Genomic DNA, 22,219 nt, shown 5'->3' on the forward strand with positions numbered 1-22,219 from the left:
GTCTCTGGGCCAGGGCCAAGGCAGTGGGGGCCGTTCCCTCACTGTTTCCAGGATGGCTTCGCGGGCCACATGAAACCACTTCGCGGGCCTGATCTGGCCCCCGGGCCTTGTGTTTGACATGTCTGCTCTAAACGGAGAGAAATTTCCCTCAGTCAGTGGACATTTGCATAATTGCAGGAAATGGTTTTCCTCCTAATACTCCATCTTACATGGTTCGGGTGTCTCCTCTGAGGCTTTTCTATGGAATACAGTGGGAAAGAGAAATGCAGTCATAGCCCATATGGTTTCTTTGGGGGTGGGGTGTCTCTTCAGAGGCCTGATGCAATCACAGAAACCCCTTCAATTATAGAAGCTTCTATGGCTCTTGCCTCCCAGTCAAATCAGATGTCCAGTATTACTAAAAGTATTAAAAGTGATGGTTAGGATCTGTCCGTGGGTCTGTCAAAGGAGGATTAGAATATATACAGCCTTCCCATTCCTCAGAAAATTCAAAGGGACCTTCCATATGTGGCTTTAGTGTGGATCTGATACATCATTCTTCATGGGAAGCTATTTGAACACACCCAGACAGCCACTTTAAAGGACTCATCCTCATCTCCAATGATACAATGATGAGGTTCAAGGTGTTAGTGATGACTTACAAAGCCCTACATGGCATGGGTCCGGATTACCTACGGCAACACCTGCGGCCGGCGTCAACTTCCCTCCGTCCAGTGCGCTCCCACAGAGAGGGCCTCCTCAGGGTGCCTCCGATCAAAGAATGTCGATTGGTGGCCCCCAGGGGGAAAGCATTCTCTGTGGGCACGCCAGACCTATGGAACCGCTTGCCGGTTGAGCTCCAGATGGCCCCCGACCTTTGCTCCTTCCGGCGCGATCTCAAAACCTTCCTTTTTGAACAAGCTGGCCTGGCCTGATGGGATGGGGTTGGGTTTTATAAATCGGTTTTAACTTTTTAATGTGTACTAATTTATTTACAGGCATTGCTGTTTAATTACTTTTTAATTTTTGTATCCTGTTTTTTATTATGTATTGCCCTGTTCACCGCCCTGAGTCCTTCGGGAGAAGGGCGGTATACAAATTAAATTAATAATAATAATAATAATAATAATACAACCATGCCCTGATTCTATCAGGTTGTTGTCTTCATATAATTCCCTACTCACAGCTAGGATAACCTAGCTATCTTTAATTGTTCCAATTTTTCTGTCTTCTCCCAACACAATTTATACTCTGGGCACAATCTAGTACACTTCATGAATAATGTGGTCAGAAAGAACATGTCCCCTCTGCTCCAGCCCTTGCCTTTCCCTCACAGGTTGTCTTAGACTGCCATAGAGATCGGAGTAGCTACATAGTAGATTTCACAGGAGACTACATCAGCAAATAATCAGGAGGAATATGGTAGCACCTTTTCCAATAACACATTTTAGTGATCAATGTGACGAAATGAAATTCTGTGGTCCAAATTTAATGAAATGAGCTGCAGCTCATAAAAGCTTATGCCTTTTAGTAAAACATTAGTTGGAAAAGGTGCTATTAGACACCTGATTTTTCTAGGTTTTTTTGGGGGGGGGGCGGCAGTAAGGACTAACAAAGTATCCTCTGTATAATGTCAACAAATGTGATTTTAATACTTTTGCTCAGTTTCTACTCAGTTTTATAATTGCAGTAAAAAGAAAAACAAAACAGCTTGATTTTCCCTGCTCATATTAACAGCTTGTTCCAGATTCTTGTCTCAATGTTTCATGATAGCCCAGCCTCTGAGCTTCATGTCCCCCCCCCCGTCTTTCTGTCTCTCACACACATTCTGATTACTCTTATACACAGAGATTCCACACTGCAACTCACAACCTTAATTGCAGCTGTTGGGAAAAACTGAAAAATTACAGCATTGTGTCATCATGACAGTTTTAAATGAAAATTCATATGCAGGAACAATGAAGTCTTGATTACAATGCAACTTTATCCTCTTACTAACAGTTTTCATTTTTTTTTCAGTTCATAGCATAAATTGAAAACCCTGGGGGAAAGGAAAATACTTTTATTACTCCAGGAGTTACCATAATTTAGAGAGGAGGCACCAATTCAATGGTAGGAATTTTTCCCCATTCTTTTCTTGGTTCAACCAATTGACTCATGGTGTTACCTTTTCTCATCATCCTGAGATCAGCAGGGATGAGTATGAACTTACGACTGCCTTCAAAGTACTGTGGATCAATTAAACAATGGAGATGTTGCAATGTAGTACTCATCTGATTTCTATTTATACCGCAATGACTCAAATTGAAGGAGATATACATTAGTTCTAAGGGTGTCATACATAATTTCATTCACATTAGCCCAGATACAATAGAAATAGTTAAAAAACAGAAAACATTTTAAAGGGAGTAACAGAAAGAAATCTACTCTTTTCTTTTTTGCACTGCACTTTGGAATGATTTTTTTTTGCCCAGCCGCATAAACAACATGATCATTGTTGGTTTGATTCTCAGTTGTCAGTTGTAAAATTGCTTACTCTGCCCACCAGGCTATTCCCACCAGTCTTCAGAGCCTCACTAAAGGCCTTTTTTGCTTCCCAAAGCTCCTCCTATTAATTTTCTTAGTAAAGAAGGAATGCATAGTCTTCTGGGTAAAACTGGAAAGAGTAATGAGGCTTTTATACATGGCAGCCATAAACTGCTTGTTTCCTGTGCTGAAATTTACTGAAAATGAAGTCAACTTAAGAAATTGCTGTCTCAATTTCAATCCATTCTTGAGCTTTGGTAACAATACTGGTTAGGGATTCTCTCCAGACCACAGTTATTGTGGTCCTTGATTAGTGTATATTCCTGGTCCTTGCTGGAAGTGTATATTCCTGGTCCTTGCTAGTAAGTACAAATTGTTCTCCTTTCTGTAGGAGGGTCTTTAAAGACATGTGGCTTCCTGTGATGGATCTTTGGCATAAGCATTTTCTCCACCATCTTTCTCTTTCTATCCAGTAAACTGGTAGGGAACCCTTTCTCCATTTTCATGAGTCTTACAATCATTCAACCCAGGACTTTTCAACTGGTGGTACGCATACCACTGGTGGTACCTCAGCAGCAGGCAGGTGGTACACAACCTAGACAAGTGTAGTGGGTGGGGGATGAGCTGAAGTGGCTGCAGCACCAGAGAGGCTTGGGGGAGAGTTAGCTGGAGCTGCAGTGTTAGTGGGGCCCAGGATCAGTGCGTGGAGCTCCAGCTGATTGGCACTTCTAGTGGCCTCTGCTATCACTGGAAGCAGCAGACAGGCCTTAGGGTGAGAGAGTCAGCTGGAGCTCCACGGCTGCCAGGCCTCGGGAGAGGCCCCAGGATCAGTGCATGCAGCGCCAGCTGATCAGCGCTGTGTGCAATGACCAGCAGGGGAGTGGGTGACTGCGTGGGGGAGTGAGACTGGAGTAGTGTCCAATGCTAGAGCTCTTCCTGAGCCCCAGAATGGTGCATCTGGAAGAGAAAGGGAGGAGGAGGGGGGGGGAGAGAAGAGGATATAAAAGGAGGAGGTTTTGGTGGGAGAGGGAGAGAAAAAAAGATGATGGGGAAAGAGAAGGGGATGGAGAAAGAGAGAGGGAAAAGAAGAGAGGCTTCTGTGAGACAAGCAGAGGGATCAAACGAAGGAGCAGAGGCTGTGGAAGGAGAAAGAGAGAAGAGAGGGAGAGAGGAAAAAGGGCTGACCACCAAGGTAGTGGTGCATATTAATAAATTATGGATAAATTCATCATAAGTTTATCAGTGCAAAGGGAAAGTGATTCAGCAAAGGAACCACCACAGAAGAAATTAAAACTGGTACTTTTTTCCTTTTTTTCCTTTTTCCCTTTTTTATTTTGTCATCAAGGTTTTGACACCTTGCTAAGCACTGGTGACACTCGACTATTGTCATGTCCTAAAAGTGGTATAATCTGTGAAAAGGTTGAAAAGCATTGATTTAACCTAAAAAGGAAGAAAAACAATTCTTCTCATTTTCAGCCAGTAAACACACACACACACATGTCTTCTTACCTTCAGGGACAGAAACTAGTAACATCTTAGAAATCCTACAAAAAACTATATGTGCAGAGCTATACCAAAGTCTGGCTTTCCCCTCTTTTTTTCCTTCATGCGTAAATGAACTCTTGTTCCATTCTTGAGCTCTCACGTCATTGTCTTGGCCTACTATTCCCAGCAGAATGAGGTAACCAAGCTGTTCACTCTCCCCTTCTCCTTCTATTTTCCTTGACTATGCAAATGCTGTCATGGGAATGAAAATTTCATTTAGTCCTCAAAACAAAAGTCAATGCATATTAGAGCATGCAATACTTTCAATTTAGTTCTCCAAAGGTGTTTCATTAAAGCAGCTACTGTGTGATCCCAAAACCAGATGCAGCAGACTTCATGAATTGTAGCCACATGCTGTGTTGTGTGTTTCCCTGTATGCTAAAGAAATGTTTTAGAATCAAATACAAAGCATTGTACATCCCCTGTACCTTTCCTTATGAGTACAATATTCATCATACAGCAATTAGGTTAAAATATGTAAATCAGTCTTCCTCAACTTGTTGTTATACTATAGGAAGTATAGGATGATAGATTAATATTTCAGGAACTTTAACTAAAATAATGGTCACAACATAGATTGATTATTTCAAAAAAGTAACATAATAGCTGGACCAAGAACACACAACATTTTAAAATAAAAATTGTACAAAAGCCCCAGTCACATTGAGGTTGAATTCATTTTTTAATTTATATTTAAAAGAATTCTGAGTTTCTTTAGAAGTTCATAATAGTGTAAGAAATTACAGAGAACTATTGAGATACATTTTTAATGGACTATTATTAATGGACTATAGATATTAAAAACTGATTATTTTCCAAGCTGGACAAACAGAAATACATTTTTAAGGTTACCATTCACATTGCACAATAATCTTACAAAATTGAATAATCAATCTGCCTATTGTTCTTTACCATGATCAGCAGACTATCAGAATATTTTCCTCACAATTGTTAGTAAAGATGATATCTAATTGTAAAAATAAGCCAACGGTGGCAAAAATAAGCTTGTGATTTATACTAATACTATACCATCACTTCTCAGAAATATGTTTATGCCTAGTAAAAAAAAATCACAGAAACATTACAAAAATTAAGATGGTGAGTGCTACCAATAATTTTTCCCCCCATGCAATTGTTTTCTGATTCCCATAGACCAGGGGTGTCAAACTTGCAACATCACATGACGTGTCACAACATATCACATCTTTTTTTCCATTGCCGGCAATGGGGTGGACGCAGTTTCAGCATGCCACATTTGGCCCAGGGGCCGGCAGTTTGACACCCCTGCCATAGACTGTCTGGACAAGTCCTTGCAGTTTTCTTGGCAAGGTTTTCCATTGCCTTCTTCTTAGGGATAAGAAAAAGTGACTGGACCAAGGTCACCCAGCAGGCTTTGTGACTAAGTCAGGACTAGAATTCACAGTCTCCCAATTTTTAACTGATACATTAACCACTACAACAACCTAGCTCTTAATAAATAAATATGAAATCTTAATTAATAAATTACAGTCTACAGTGTGAGATGCAAAACACCTAATCTCTCCAAAGCTTCAGTCAGAGCAGCAGAGCTGTGAGACCTCATACCAAACTTTGTGATCATGACTGGAAAGGTTCCCTCCACTTTGAAGTATCCATGAAGATAGAAGAAGATGCATGGTAGAGCCATAAACAAGGAAGTGATCCTTCCCTTGTCCAAACATCCTTGGCACAATCATACACTTCCATCTCTACTTGATAGTCGCCCTCCATCCCTTTCCAGTAGCCACCTGTGACAAACAGCTTACCACCGAGTGGTACCATTCCACCATTTTCATGCAAAGTATGAAGCTGCTGCACCTGAAAAATTTACATTAGTCATGTTGGGATATTTTAAGAGGATAGCTTAATTTATACATAGAGCAGCAATAGATTAAGAAGCAAAAAACCATATAGAACTTATATCTACTTGCAGGAGAGGAACACATTTATGCACTGGGATGAAAAACAGACATTGTCACATGTATAAAAATATACCCCAAATGAATATCTTTAAGCCTCATTGACTCTATCATTTGCAGGATCACTAAATTGTGAGGGTTAATTATGCAAGAGTTGAAAAACTAGAGTTGATACATAATCTTACTATATTTATATACTTATTTTAAGTGTTTTTAAAATGCCATCCAAGGAATTGGTGCACAAAACTGGAAATGAACTACAGGTTGTCCTCATCTTACAACAATAATGGGACCTGCCCATTTTTGTTGAAGGTTTGAGTTGTATGGTAAATGAAACACATAGTTAATGACCTCAACATCCCTGCTTTCCCAAATACATTTGTTAAATGAATCCACGAGGTAAAATGTAAGGTGACTCATGGGAGATCATAGCTGGCACTAGAGAAGAACAAATTGCAAGGGAAGCAAAAGCAGCAACATTTCTTTTCCTGTATTGTGCATAGAGCTAGCATGGCTGGCACTGGGGAGGAATGGTTTTTGATGGGAGCAAAAGCAGCAGGATTTCTTCCCCTTGACTGTGACATGTGGCCCAACAGTGGCCAGTAAGGAAGTGGCTTCCCTACTCTGATTTCCTGAGCTCTGGATATCTTTGAAAGGTAAGTGAGCGAACAGTGACCAGGGTTGGGAAGGAGTGTGTGGAACCCAGTGGGGTGATAAAACAGGCCCAGTGTCTCTGGGGATCTGGCCGGGCAGTAAGGGAGGGAAATAGGTGGGTGGGTGGGTGTGCTGCAGCATCTCTGTGGTCAGTCATAAGGGCAAATGACCATGGGGGCGCTGCAGGGGTGGTAATTTTGAAATGGGTTCCTATGTAGCTTTGGAGGGTAGGTGTTGTAACTTCGAACATTTGTTAAATGGCCTGTCGTACCTCAAGGACTACCTGTATTTACTTAAAGATAATATATAACATAACACTGAAAATATAACTGCTTACAACAACTATTTGCAGTAAGTATAGCAAATTAAAAAATATCGAAACATGCTAAAACAAACCAGCCCCATCAATAGTTCCTCTAAATGTCTGACAATTCAGTTTTAACCTTGGCGTCTCCTCAGTAAATGCATAATGAAACTCTGGAAATAATGGTGTTCAGAAGAGGACCTTATCAGACCTTCAGAGATCAATGGATTCGTATGGAAAGAGATACTCATCAGCTATTTGGATCACACTTTTTAAAATATTTTAATTATAATCATCAGATCATAAGACTTTAAAGTTAATAGTGAGTATAACTATTTCTGATGTAAGAAGAACAGATCTGGCTGAATTTATCAAAATGTCCATGCTCATTTTAAAAATGCAAATCTCCCTACATTTATTATTTTATATACAAAAAATTCTTTGATTCAGCCTTTTAAATTACTGTAAAAATCTTCCAATGTATTTTTTTTTAAAAAAGTTCTATGCTCCCTTCGGTATGCCTCTTTCCTTAATGTGTTTTATTATGTTTTTGCAGATTGGGGGGGGGGTTAGTTAGTGTTTGGGACATTAAAAGCAGAAGACCCAAATTTTGTCTTAACAAAATCTGTAACATAATCCTTTATATATTACTGCCTGACCCTAGTTTAAAACAGATTATCTAATTCAAAACACCTAGAATTGTATGTTTCTTAAAGAGGTTTGGCAGACAAGTTCTTCTATCCAATTTCAAGGAACAAATGAACAATTTTCATAACAGTAGTTAATAATAAATCAAGCTATATACAGTATATGATTAGGTGGAGAAGAGTATGAATATATGGTAATACCTACAAAAGAATACTGTCATACTTTAGACCTAATACATGATATACATTTATTGATATATAGCCCCAAGAGCCATAAAAGTCATTATTGCTCTTCCTACCTATTCAGTAAGAATATACAGTTTGCTGCCATATTAGGCTGTGTTACATATCTTTGCTTTAACTTTTGCCTATCCATCTGAAAACAGTAAGATATAGCAAGAAATGAGACTGTTCCTAAACAGTCCCTTAACAGAATCAAGTAGAAAATTGGTTTGGAAAGGAATTGTTTAATGACAAGTTGTTACAACAAACTTTTTAAGGGGCACTGGCAAAAGCAGAACCAATGGGCAGCCGAAATAGACAGTGTTAACTACTTATTCATACATTAAAAGAGATGGGGAATCTGGCAGGGTATCTTCTGCACCTGTCCTGTGCATTGGAGTCATCTGAGCAATGACGCCATGTGAACAGCTGCAGATGGATTTCAGCATGACACTGAAAACCAACCTTCCAACAACATTGCTTATATCTTCACTGAAGCCAAGCTGCCAGCATAATAGGACAAGGTAATGTTTTTGCTTGAGATACTATCATTCAAGAAGCAGATCTTGTTTTTCTGAAACATGAATACCAGTTTATGTATTAAAGACCCACAAGGTCTGTTTTGCCAACCAGAGACAATTCTACTAAGGCATTTTGAATCTCTGCTATAACTTGAACTGCAGTTAGATGTGAAATTCTGGAAGCTAAGTCCTGATTCATTTTGAAAATGCAAGGTTGGGAAAGGCTACATTAAAATATTGTTCATTGTTTTTTGATCAAATGTGTAACAGAGAGGCATGAATATTGACATCTACAAACATTCCCCTATGGTTTCAAATATTACTATATTAAAATGTTCATAATATTTTTATTTTGCCTTCACCCAAGGAATAATAGCTGGCTATACTGTTTTCATTGTCTTGGGTATAACAACAATTTCTTTTTAGCTGTTAGTATATTATTAGTAATATTAGTATTAGTTCTATTGAGTCCACCTTAGAAAAATCAGGTAAAAATAAACACATCCATTCTGCACATAATTGGTGAATATTTAAATAAGTAAGACCCAATCCAAGAATACTTATAAATAAAATAATATAGTCACTCTCCATTTACCTACCTTCTGCCAGATGTTAGCATTAGGATCATACACATAGACTTTCTTTGTATTATCACCAATAAGGTAAATGACTCCATGCAAGGAGGCACAACAAGGAGCAGAGAGGTACTTGGGGAGAAAGGGAGATGCAATTATACTCCAGACATCTATTAAAAAAATAATAATTTTCATGAAAATCTTCATTATCACTGAATAAAGCTCACATTTCAATATATTTAAAAACTGTTTATTAAAATCATATGTTAATATCTATGGTGGAGTAATTCAGATTGTTTAAGCCAGGGGTGTCAAACTCAATTTCATTGAGGGCCGCATCAGCATTGCGGTTGCCCTCAGGGGGCCAGGTGGGTGTGGCCTGGGTGGGTGTGGCTAGAGTGCGTATGGCCTACTGGGTGGGCATGGCCAGCTCTACATCGTTCGCATCAAGGGTGCCTATGGGGGCCTGGGCAGGAGTGGGACAGATCTGAGGGTCTCTGGCAGAAGGAGGGTCTCTGGGCCAAGGCCAAGGCAGTGGGGGCCTTTCCCTCACTGTTTCCAGGATGGCTTCGCGGGCCACATGAAACAATTTCGCGGGCCGCATCCGGCCCCCGGGCCTTGTGTTTGACATGTCTGGTTTAAGCAAAAAAAATATAAATAAAAGCTAAAGCCTGATAAATTCAGATTATACTATTTTTATTATTACCATCAAACTAGAAAATAAAAAAGTATAAAATATAAAAGCTCCATACATATACATAAAATATGGTTATTGAACTTTCTTGATAATGAAAGAAAAACTGTACTAGAAGTGAACTATCTCTTTGGCCTAAATGTTAAAACCTTTGTGGAGCTATCAAAATGAATGTGAAATAATCTAAGAAAGTGGAAGTCATCAGTGCTCAAACAATCACACAATCTCTCATAATCAATCAATCCATCCATCAATCATCATCATCATCATCACCATTTTGGTAATAGTCTTCCTTCTGAATGAATAGTGACTATTAATATATGGAACATATATATCGATACATTCACACAAAGCTTTTGACACCTAATATACATATTACTCACACACATACCCTCATACATAGATCCTTTTTCTCATATTGCAATCAGAAAAAAAATCTAAGTGAGGAGACAATTTTCAAGGAAAATAACATAGCAGGTGAGAAAATAAACACAGATGGTTGCCATTTTTTTCTGTCTTCTACTATCTTAGCTATCCCACACTGTATAATTTGAAAACGATTGCCTCCACTTCATTAATAAACATGCTAAAAAGACAAGACCCAGGACTGAATTGAATGGGATCCCATTTAATATCTACTTCTAGTTTGAAGAGAATCTACTGATGAGCACTTTTTGAAAACAGTTTCCAAGCTTATTAATCCACTTAACTACCATGCTGTCCAGCCTACATTTAACTAACTTTTTAATCAGAGTACAAAAATACACTTTGTCAAATATTTTGCTGAACACAACTTAAATTACATCTACACTTTTTGTAATTCTGCTAGAGAAATTTACCCAATCAAAACATGAGATTAGTCTGTCAAAAGTTATTAGAAATTGCCATGTTATTTGGTATGTTTTGTTCTAGGCAGACTACTGAATGATTTGGTTTAATCTTTCCAGTACCAAGTGGAACAATAAGACATTTCAAGGGTTTGTAGAGGAAAGCATAGAGAGATAGAGGTGGGTCTTTGTTGAATAACTATACAGGAGGCAGTGAATAAAAGGCACATTATATGGTCAGAAATGAAAGAAATCCCAAAGCTTATCACCATTTTGAATATAACAGAATAAGAAGAGATGGTGGACAACTGATAATACATTTGATAAAGACCATTATCCCTATCTAGCATTAAATGAGCGGCAAGTGGAGGATTCTGATATTTATTATAATGCAGGTACACATGTTTCATGATTATCATCTAATGTTTCCTGGGCAAACTAACCTTGGCTTACATTGCATAACAGTTATTACAACTATTAAGTTGATGCTAGCTGAGAGAATTCCAAAAAGCTATGAGAAACAAGTACCGGTAACTTGAAAGTTTCCTCATTGCATATGTGTATGTTGTGGAAGTTATGTGTAAGCTAGATAGGTAGACAAAGAAGACTATGAGCAACAGTCTATTTAAAATTAAAATAAAATTAAAATAAATAAATAAATGCTGTCTTCAATTTTAAAAAGTATTTCTAGCAGTAGTCAGGTGATATAGGATACGTGGTTGCAAGGAATAATACATCATACATTTCTTCTGCCTCAAATCCATACATTTTTGTTTCTTAAATAAATAAAAGTAATAGCAACAGCTAGGGTTCAACATGCCGAATAGTCCACAGATAATTAATTATAATCAAGGAAAGATTCTCACATATATTTCTGAGTTCTTAATATCCCACAATTATTTAGCATTTCCATTTAAAGAGATATTATTGGAATGTTCTGTGATTAGCCTTGACTTCAACAAGGATCAAAGCATACACCTTTTTATTTATATGGGAGAAAGTACAGATAGTATTTGTTCATAAGAGACAAAGCAAAGCAATGTTTTTGAAGGATGTTGTTGTAATGAGAGCACCTATCCAACTGACTACACAGATTCTATTGGTGTATGTGTGTGGAAGAGGCAAGAATGTGTCCTACACACAGAAATCCTGCTCATGGTTATGACCAGCACATTTGTATGATACTTGGGCAATATATTACAGGAAATGGTAGATTTCCATTCAGTATTAGTTGTGACAAGTTTTACAAGGAGTTTAGAATCAGGTCAGAGAATACCTTTCAATTATTATAAAAGACAAAAGAACTGTATTTTCTATTCCTTCTTACCAATAGCAGGGTTGTAACACTGGAGGGTCAATGTATTGTATTTGATAGCACAAGAACCAATGAGGTACAACTTCCCAAGACATCCGGCTATAGCAAAATTACTGACGTACTTCAAGGCAGGACTGACAAAGCACCAGCTGTCATTGTAAGGATCATAGCATTCTACTTCCACAATATCCATTGTGGTTCCTTTGAAAATACATAAAAAGTGGGAGGAAAGTTTGTTACATAAGTTTGCACCAATACAGGCAAAGAGCAAGATACATGCCTAAGAATCTCATAGGTCATATGAACTTGGCTTACTTATTTCAACAAATCTATTTCAACAATCTATTTTTCAGCCTTACAATAAAGACTGGTTCTTCCATTCAAATTACATGCAGCCAATGACTCATAAAAAGTTATCTATCTGTGGTATGCAAGAGATCTAAAATGGTCTCAGTGCACATCATGATGTAAAATAGTTCCTATTAACCAAGATCCATGCCTGAGTACATGTTGGAGCCCCAAACACTTTTCTCCACAATTTCTTAAAAATGAGCCTGAATTATGATCTTCTTCTCTCACATTTTCAGCTCTGATAGTTGCTTTATCAGAATTTCTTCCTCATCCTTGTCCTCATCCTCATCCCTGTAGAAAAACAAGTCTACGTCTACGACATATAACCACTATGTGACAAAAATGACCTTGTGAAGTGTTAGATTTTTCTAATTTAGTATCCATCAGAATGCTGCTGTGACTTTCTCGGGCAACCCACCACACCTCAAAATTGTAGAAATAAATATTTCTGGAAATTCAACTGTTACATTTTTGTGCAGGTTGCATAATAATCCCATTTCTTTCAGGCCTCTGCTGTTCTATGCCTGTAGAGTAACTTTCTCCAAACATCTGTCCTCCAGAGAAGTGTAACTACAAATCCCTTAATCCTAGCCATCAGTTAGACTGGAAGGCTCCTGCACAATGAGGCTTTCTTTTATTACATATCTCATTTCTTACCGCCAATGGCATAGATCTCTCCATTGAGAACAGCACTACCATGATTTGTTCGGGGCTTCAGCATTGGAGCAATGGACTTCCAGACACCCTTCTTAAGGCAGAAGCACCAGGACTGTGTTGTAGACCAGGTGTCATTCTGTGATCCTCTGGAGCCCCCTGAAAGCAGAAATAATTATCATAGTCATTGTGAAAGTAATCTTTTATTATTTTTGGAGTTGACATTGGTTCACTCTTTTTGTTTCTGAATCTTCTACAAGCCTTCTACAATTTACAAAATTTTTAGGTAAAAGGCCTCTTCTAAAATGATGGAATATTATTATGTTTGCCTTTTACTACCTGACGATGGGATCTGTGTGCTGTATTGTAATTGTTTTCTCTTTTATTGGTCAGGTAAACAGAATAAATCCATCCAAATTTATGGAGAAACATAAAATATGTTATAGTTTTGGTAATAACATAAAGTCAGAAAATATGCTATACTTACCTGTAATGTAAATGTTGTTGTTTAGAGCAATCATAGAAAAGCCCCATTTATTATAATCTGGAAAATCAGGCAAAGCAATCCATGTTTCTAAAATGGAAAAACCAAATGTATAAATAGCTTGTTAAATTCTTACATTCTCCTGAGAGCTTTGCCTTGCATGATAAAGATGGTTCTGCATAGTTTCTATTTTTAGAATATTAGCAGTAATAAATGGGCAAAACTCCAAAGTCTTCTTGTTTTCCCTACATATCTCTACTTTCTCTTTCCATTATTGAGCAGGATGTATGTCCTATATGCAGCTTTCTTGTGTTATATTTTTAATCAGTAACAAATGTCTAGGGCTTAATTTTCTCCTCAACCCATTTTTTTACTTTCCCATAACCTGACTTTAAATTCCTAGCCAAGTAGTTGGCTTTTTATAATGAGTGTGCTATTAACAAATAGTTGTTTACACAGTTCCAATGATATACCTTGTGCCTTCAAGTATGCTGGCCTTTTGTGAATGGCTAAGTTGTTTTCTCAGTCAATTGGCCTGGGTGCTTGGTGAGCTCAGTTGATTGGTTTGTCTGTTGTGATTTATTACTGAACATAAATGGGAAGGATATATTTTGACTTCTGGCACATGATATAATGACTGTTGTGATTTATTTTTTAAGTAATTTGAGTTGTTTTGCTGTTGTTTAGTTCAGGGCTTTTCAACCAGTGGTACGGGTACCACCTGTGGTACATTGACACCTGGCAGGTGCTACACAACCATCCTAGAAAAGTGGTAGCGGGGGAGGGGAATGAGTCAAACTGGTGGCAGCACCGCACAAGCCTGAGCGAGAGACGGCTAGAGCTGCAGGGCTGTCAGGGCTGAGCGGAAGCACCAGGATCAGCGCCAGGCTCCAGCTGGAGTTCAGCGCTGATCCTGGTGCTTCTGAGCCCAGAAGAAGTGCCGATCAGCTGGAATGTTGCAGCATCTCCAGGGTCTGAGCTCTTTAGAGAGGAATGTTACTACTACTACTGTCTGTATAGAAAAATTAAATTTGTATATAATAAGCATCAATATCTGACAATCCCAATCACACTGCAGTATTACAGTCAATCAATATTTACTGACAATTGTGTAGATGGACTCAGTGTTTGGCCCCCTTTATAGGACTGTCCAAACATTTCTCTAAAAATAAAAATTTAGCACTGATTTCTTAGAACATATAATACACTGATATGTTTGGCAAAAATTATGTATGGACATTATTTGTTTCTATGTTCACAATATTGTCAACATTGCCCTAAAATTACATCATCTCTTCCAGATTACACCAAGTATCCAGAATTTAAATCTAAATTTGTTCCTTTTCCAACTTCAGGCCAGTCTGACAGGTTTCACTACCAATGTGAGCCTGGGAGGAATGCAGTTGCTTCATAATAACAAACAGCCCAAGAAAACCCAGAACATTACATCATCTGGGAATCTAAGTTGCCTGTGGCAACGTAAGTAATTCTACATTAAACCCAAAGGCACGAATGTTTCCGCCCACACTCATATATTTTTTATTCAAAGTGGGTCTGGAGAAGTGCTCTTTGATGTGGCAGATTGCTTATTTTCCCCAACCTTTCCTTTCGCTTTCTGAATGAGGCAGAACATAAAGAAAGGCCTTATAATTGGGCAATCAACATATAGACATAATACTTTAGCTTTATAGATACGGAGAGGTTTTGCTGTTAATTCCAATGAAATTTCAGAAAGGAAAAGAAAACAAAGAACTGTGAAGAGAAAAACATGTGGGATGCATTCAAGAGCATAAGCCTGATCCCAATATTGTAAACTCTGAATGTTCCCATCCCCGCTTCCTCCCTGGAAAGATATTCCAGCCATAGTATTGCATAAACATGATGATGCCAAAAAGCCAAAATATATACCCTACATTTTCAGATTTGTATCACTTGAACATCCAGCCCAGAACTGCTTGATCGTGATAAATAAATAAACATGTTTCAATTCTACAATACTATTGTTGCAGTGCAATGCTCAGTAGCATGAGCTGGAGTACTCTTTAAAATGTTCCAGCTCAAAATAAAGGTGTTGTATATATCACTTACTAGTGTTAGTGTTATAAAAAGCAAAATTTCTGGAGAGGCTTGCTGGCTGTTCATCTTCATCATTTTCTTCCAAAGCTCTGCCACCCACGACCACCAGCACCTCTTCTAGCTTCTGTGGAAGGGCCTTCAGTCTCTGCTGGACAAAGGGTTTGTTCTCTGCCTTAGAGTAGGAAAAAATATATATATTTCACAACATAGAAAGCTTCTAATTTTGCACAACTCCTCAGTTGCTTTGTATGTTGTACATTTAAAATTGTAGGAATGTACAGTACTTGGTAAAGCAAAACTTCCCAATTATTCCTGTAATGAATCTATATACTTTCTAGCTCAAGCAATGCAGGAAGTTCAGCCTACTCTTAATGTGCGTGAACTGACTGACTTCTTCTCATATGCCTTCCCACTTATTTTACAATTTGAACACACTTGGACTGTGTACTATTTTTGTTTTCTTAAAATAAAAAGAAAAAAAATAGAATTATGCATTTTAAATTTGCTTTTCTCTGATATCTCAATCAGGTAGTGTTATGAGGCACATACCCCTCTATAACAGTTCAATTACACTTGGTAAACACAGAACAATAATTCATCCACAATTCATAATTTCAGTGGGACTTTTTAAAATCTATTTTCCTTATCCCCAGGGTTGCTTTCTATGCTGCAGAGAGATCCTAATTATGATGATAATAACAATTCTAACATTTAAAATTTTATTCTGAAGAATACTTTGATTAGCATTAAATAATGCAAGTTTAAACACAATGATGATGATGTTATCCATTCAATCCAATCTGAGAACTTCACTGTCTACTATTCAGGACATGATATCAAGAAAACAAATGGAGTGGCGTTTATAGTAAGGAAGTTTAAACATGTTGGCCCTATAATTAATATGTAAACTAAATAGCGTATTTTATGAGGTACTGTACAATCAGCGACCCTCTATCTGCCAGCCCAGCCACAGCTGAACAAATCCAGAGGTTTTTCCAAGTAGCAAGTATTTCTTGGTTTCTGAATCATTAATGTTCCTAACCAGCCCAGGATGGCTATTTAAAAAGGAAAGAAATGCCACTTTTCCTCTAGGATAAGAATATGAGTCTTTGCCAGTTTAACCAAATTTTAGATAAAAGCTGGGAAATCTGTAAGTTCAGATGTATATAGCAAGAAAACCAATCACTAGTCCAGAAATTCCCTAGTCTATCTTTTAGCCTTCAAACTGAACTAGAACTGGGCCAAAAAATACGTAGTGCCTCCAAATACTGACCGTGCTCCGATGTCTGGCAATGATAACTTTGCAAGCTTCTGATTCTTGAATCAGTGGTTCAGATGACAACATGTTTTGCAGATACTGATCTGGCAATGAAACCAAATGCACTAGGTCAAGAAGCTCTGGAAGGTGCACTACTCTGGCCAATTTTTCATATTTGACCCACCTGAGCACGGCTTCAACTAGACTTTGTTCTTTTTGTACTTGCAGTAGATTGTTCGAAAGATAAATAATTAGCCTCTCTTTGGATAGTTGAAGAAACTCTTCCTGTTGAGATACAAGTTCAAAATTTTCTTGCAAAAATGACCATGCCTCAGATGAAATCTCTGAACAGCCATGCATCTCTCCAAATTCACAAATGCCTAAACAGTTGGTTGCATCCATCTGCTGTCTCAAGTACCGACTGCAAACTTTCTGGATAATGGGGAAGTGAAGTTGGCTGGATGTCCTAATCAAGGCTTCCACGTTCCCCTGATTGATGGTCACTTTTCCTGTGTAAGCAAAATTAATCAAGGACTCCATAGTGATAGGATCTACTTCTTTGATCTCTACACGTGCTGAAAAGCTTTCCATAAAGTCACCAGAAAACATAGCATTGAAGTACTGGCTACAGAGGGCCAGGATACTGCGGTGGCAAGGGAATTCATGTCCCCCAACAATCAAAGTGACATCTGAGAGTTTGGGATTGGAACGTAGAGTCTGCAATCCTTCCAGAATAGATTGAGGATGGGTTGGAAGGCAAAAATCGAAGTCGTCAATGTTCCTCACCATGGTGATATTCTGCAAAAGGCTCTAATTCCGTACTTGGAAATGGCTTTAGATGCTCCCAAATAAAGAATAATTTTTCCAATCCTGTTCACAGGATAAAAGGAACAAAGTCACACTGATTTCTGCATAAAATGGGCCTTTTTAAATAATTCCATGTTTACAGTATGCAATATTTATTTTTAATTATTTACATCATTTCAACTTTGAAATATACAAATAAAATCTAACATGATACACATATATCTACATAGCCCTTTAAGCTAACAAATAAACAAACAAAATCATAGAGTATTAATTGTGATTATTCTGATCTTACAAGTAAAATAAATCTGTATGAGTACAGAATACTAAATATGAGTGATGTTTCCTCCAGAACTGTCAGGACCAGTGCTCTGCCAGCTTCTGTACAAGATGAAGTATTAAAGAGGCTTGTTGAACTTGGAGATACACTGTTAGTAACCCATGGAACAGCTACACCATTAATTTACATCATACACACATATACACACAAACAAGCTGCACTATTCAAGCCAAAAATAAGCAGGCATTCAACAATAAGAACTGAAAAGGAACAAGGTATAAAAGCAGGTGTTGATTATTCTGGGTCTACTTCTGAGATTCCTGTCAGATTTGTAATAACATCAAATAAGGAAAGAGAAATCAGAGGACCTGAAACTAAAAACAGATTGATTATTCAGTAAAATTGGAACCAATAAGGATTTATCTTTTGCCAGAAAAAATTGCTTGTGGAATTTCTCAGGAGGACACTATTGCACTACCATTAAGTCCTTTAAGAGGTCCATTAGAAGGTCCTCTAGAAGAATACATACACACACACACATATACACACACAACACATGTACATATATCCCAACCACAACCACACTCTTTTATAAAGTACATCTGGAATAGATTGAAGTTATATACTGTATTGGTGATTATAAAGCAAATCAGACATATGTTATAGTAGCAGGTGATGTTAATGCAATGATAGGCACTGATGATAAGTTCCTCTACAATAATATCTACCTATCTACTGTAAAGATAGTTTCTCCACTTCTTCTGCATCAGTCAAAAGATGTGATGGGAAACGTCTACAGGCTATGATTGTTTCAAGATTTCTACAAACTGAATTTGGATAGGGATGGCATGTGGAGGAGGAAGCAACAGGTCAGGAAGGATGTGGGGGAGTTGGGGAAGGGATGTGGGTTGGGATGGACAAGACAGGTGCCATATTAGTCATGGAAGGTGCACAGGGGCAGCAAGGGTCAGGCAGGGTGCGTGGAATATGGAAGAAGTGCTGTGTGGGTCAGGGAAAGTGCATGAGGGGCTTGGATTGGGTCAGAGAGGTTGCATGGTGGATTAGCAAGTGGTGCTGTGTGGGTTAAGAAAGGCATGGGGGGAAAGTACATTGGGGAAAGTACCTGGGTGAGCAGCACATGTCGGGGAGCATGGGAGATGTGGCATGGGCTAGGAAGGGTATGGGGGGATTCTTTCATCTTCCTTCCTTCCTTCCTTCCTTCCTTCCTTCCTTCCTTCCTTCCTTCCTTCTTCCTTCCTTCCTTCCTTCCTTCCTTCCTTCCTTCCTTCCTCCCTCCCTCCCTCCCTCCCTCCCTCTCTCCCTTCTCTTTCCAGCAGGCAGGTAAATGGCTGATGCTGGGTGGGAGACAGAGAGAGAGGTTGGGACAGTAGATGAGAAACTGTCACAGAGCAATGAAAATGAAGATCATGTGATGCCAGCACAGCCAGTAGCATTGAAGCAGCCATAACTTTCCAAATGTCATTCCCTCAGGATTCATGATTCCCAGAATTTGGACACATTCTATAAGTCAGCTCATTTGAGGTACCTTGGTTCAAAAATGGTTGCCCTATGATGCACTGTTATGCCGTTAAAACTCATGACCAGAATGTTAGTAGTATATAGATGATTCCATCATTGGCCACTACTCTACTTCAGTTATTTCCTGTTCTCATATCTTCCCAGCCCCAAAGATTAGGAACCAGATATTTCAATCAAAACTCTAGTTTGATTTAAGAGGCATCTTTGATATTTTAGTTATCTTGAAATTCTTTGGCATTTATTGCTAGGATGAAGATTAAGTAAGTAAGTAAGTAAGTAAGTAAGTAAGTAAGTAAGTAAGTAAGTAAGTAAGTAAAAGTCCAGGTATTTGCTAAACATTCTAGAATCTACAGTGACTACTGTACTAAACTCAGTGACTCAGTGACACAGCGACTCACAACACTGAGCAGACCAAGACTCTCAAATATCTTGGAATCATTTTTCAGGTCTCTGGCAGGAGAAATGCTCACTCGGACTATGTAGCTCAGAATGGCAACTGGAACTTTAAATTGATCAAGAGGTGCCTTACTCATTCTTGGTAATTTACAGTTACTGTTTGCCAAAGTGTTATTCTCAGCTCCCATACAGTGTTCAACTAGAGCCCTCTACTAACTATTCAAAAGTAGAAACAGCACATTTCTATGAAGTATCTTTCAAGTTCTTTATGTACTGGTTAAGGTTAAAAGTTAAAATTAAAATTTCTGCCCATAGATTGATTACTTAGGCAGATAATGTCAACATTAAGATAGAGGACTTATGTATCTGAATTCTAGGGGTTCTCCAAGGAAGCTTTCCTGTTCTCAGGCTATGTCCAAGGGTGCTGACAGAGCAAATGCTGGACACAGATAAGTCAGTGTCAACTTTCCATCCCCCATGAGGTTATTAGATTTCTTATAGTCACCCCACTGAGAAAGACTCTGGGTGGCTTACAACATTCACTATACAATTAAGAACAATTAAAAAAAGTTTAATAGGCCAGAGAAAAGCAGTCACACACATACATCATGAGCTCTTCCAACAGCTTAACTGCAGATCTGGGATTTCGTATTTCCATCTCAGCCTCCTATACCAGTGATTTTTTAAACTTGTTTGAACCAACTGCCTCTTTTCCCTGCCTCAAATATTAATATTATCTCCACAAAACAAAAAAAACCCAGACTGTTGTTTTACAGAAGAGCCTTGGTAGTAGCAGTCTCAAGCTGGATCCTTGACTCACAAACAAATAATTACAAATTGCTCCATTATCCTCAGGATATATCCAAATTACCCCTTTGGGTAATTACCTTCTAGTTTAAAACTTATACAGCCTGCTACATAGGAAAGACAAATATTTAATCCTATTTTATTTTGTTTTGCTAAACTAATCTACGTATAAAATTTAAGATCATACAACATTTAAGAATCAAAACAATCTGAAAATTAATATATATCAATAAAAGGACGTGCCAGGGAAGATTTGGAAACTACATTGTAAATAAAACAGCTTTCTTGCTAGGAATGAGAGAGAGTGAATGGTCCAAGGTCACTCAGCTGGTTTTATGCCTAAGGCACAATTAGAGTCCCTGCTTCTCCTGGGTTTTAGCCTGGTATCTTAACCCCTACAATCACTTAACTTGCTAATAGTTAATATTCCCTATCCGTTATCTTGACAGGAATCATCACCCACTAACTTCCAGAGCTTACCTTATTAACGTCTTCTATACACTGGCAGCCTCTGATTTGGGAGAATGTTTGGAAGAAAGCTTGCCTTGACCCTTGGCAGTGACAGTTACTAGGCTGGGGTTTTTTTCCCCAGCAGTTGCAGAGTATGTATATGTATTTTTAGACTGTTTCTTACAACCGGCATAGAGGAGGGCGGAGAAATGATTTGACAGTTATTCTCTCCAGACCACCTGCTCTTAAAGTAACACCCAAATAAGAAAATAGGATGAGAACTTCCTAGAGGGAAGGTATGCAGCTACTGGAAGCAGATGTGAAGTGATTTCAATAAGTCTGAAATTTAGTTTAGTTTTATTATATTTATATACCGCCCTTCTCCCGAAGGACTCAGGGCGGTGAACAGGGCACATATAAAAAATACAAAATACAAAAATTTAAAAAGAATTAAATAGCCCAGCTAAAACAATCAATAACAATATAAAAATCCCCATTAAAACCCCAACATATCCCCCATCAGGCCAGGCCGGCTTGTTCAAATAGATGGGTCTTCAGACCGCGTCGGAAGGAGCGAAGGTCAGGTGCCATCCGGAGCTCGACCGGCAGCTGATTCCATAAAGCCGGAGCGCCCACAGAGAAGGCCCTCCCCCTGGGGGCCACCAGCCGACACTCTCTGACCGGAGGCACCCTGAGGAGGCCCTCTCTGTGGGAACGCACAGGGCGGAGGGAAGTTGACGCCGGCAGCAGGTGGTCCCCGAGGTATTCCGGACCCATGCCATGTAGGGCCTTAAAGACCATTACCAGAACCTTGAATCTCACCCGGAAGACAACTGGTAACCAATGCAGCTCGCGGAGCAAAGGTTTAACATGGGAGTACCGGGAGACTCCCAAGACAACTCTCGCGGCTGCATTCTGTACCAGCTGGAGCCTCCGAGTGGTCTTCAAGGGAAGCCCCATGTAGAGAGCATTGCAGTAATCCAGACGAGAGGTCATGAGTGACCATACACAGGGCATCCCGGTCTAAATAGGGCCGCAACTGGCGCACCAGGAGAACCTGGGCGAAAGCCCCCCAGTCACAGCTACTATATGATCTTCCAGAGTAAGCCGCGAATCTAGGAGGACTCCCAAGTTGCGAGCCCTATCTACGGGGGGTAAAAGCTCACCCCCCATAGAGAGAGGTGGAATATTCTGAATATCCCGGGATGCCGATAATTTGATTTGAATTTGATTAGAGTTCCTCTATAAGATTTTAGCATCTCATCAAAACCTGATTATATTTATGGGCAAGTGTGTTGAATAAACATCAATTCTGTGTATACACACATACACACAAACAAACACACCCAGACAGTGGGCCTGTGTTTATTC

General features: G+C 38.8%; 1 protein-coding gene across 2 annotated transcripts; it reads right to left on the reverse strand.

Moving 5' to 3' along the window:
* Positions 1-4,092: 4,092 nt before the first annotated feature.
* On the reverse strand, positions 4,093-20,967 carry KLHL30 (kelch like family member 30). Of its 2 annotated transcripts, none has more exons than XM_081328419.1 (8): positions 20,879-20,967; positions 16,585-17,439; positions 15,324-15,483; positions 13,239-13,325; positions 12,755-12,910; positions 11,759-11,947; positions 8,935-9,080; positions 4,093-5,886 (listed from the first exon to the last, which is right to left on the reverse strand). In XM_081328419.1, exons 2-8 carry the CDS (start codon positions 17,356-17,358, stop codon positions 5,647-5,649), a joined length of 1,752 nt encoding a protein of 583 aa, XP_081184545.1. In that variant the 5' UTR covers positions 17,359-17,439; positions 20,879-20,967; the 3' UTR covers positions 4,093-5,646. The 2 variants fall into 2 exon arrangements, 1 of the variants encoding a protein (XP_081184545.1); XR_014026534.1 differs by having other exon boundaries at positions 5,753-5,886; positions 8,935-9,042.
* Positions 20,968-22,219: the final 1,252 nt, after the last annotated feature.

The sequence above is a fragment of the Vipera berus genome (assembly GCF_964194415.1).
Source record: "Vipera berus genome assembly, chromosome: 5".
Classification (NCBI taxonomy): domain Eukaryota; kingdom Metazoa; phylum Chordata; class Lepidosauria; order Squamata; family Viperidae; genus Vipera; species Vipera berus.

Bases quoted from the DNA above. Each gene is read 5' to 3' on its own strand.
- KLHL30 (XM_081328419.1), bottom strand. From the start codon at position 17,358: ATGGTGAGGAACATTGACGACTTCGATTTTTGCCTTCCAACCCATCCT. The intron at 12,911-13,238 runs GTAAGTATAGCA...TTCTGCTTTCAG, and splicing joins CAACAACATTTACATTACAG to GGGGCTCCAGAGGATCACAG. The intron at 9,081-11,758 runs GTAAGAAGGAAT...TTTTTTTAATAG, and splicing joins GTGTTACAACCCTGCTATTG to ATGTCTGGAGTATAATTGCA.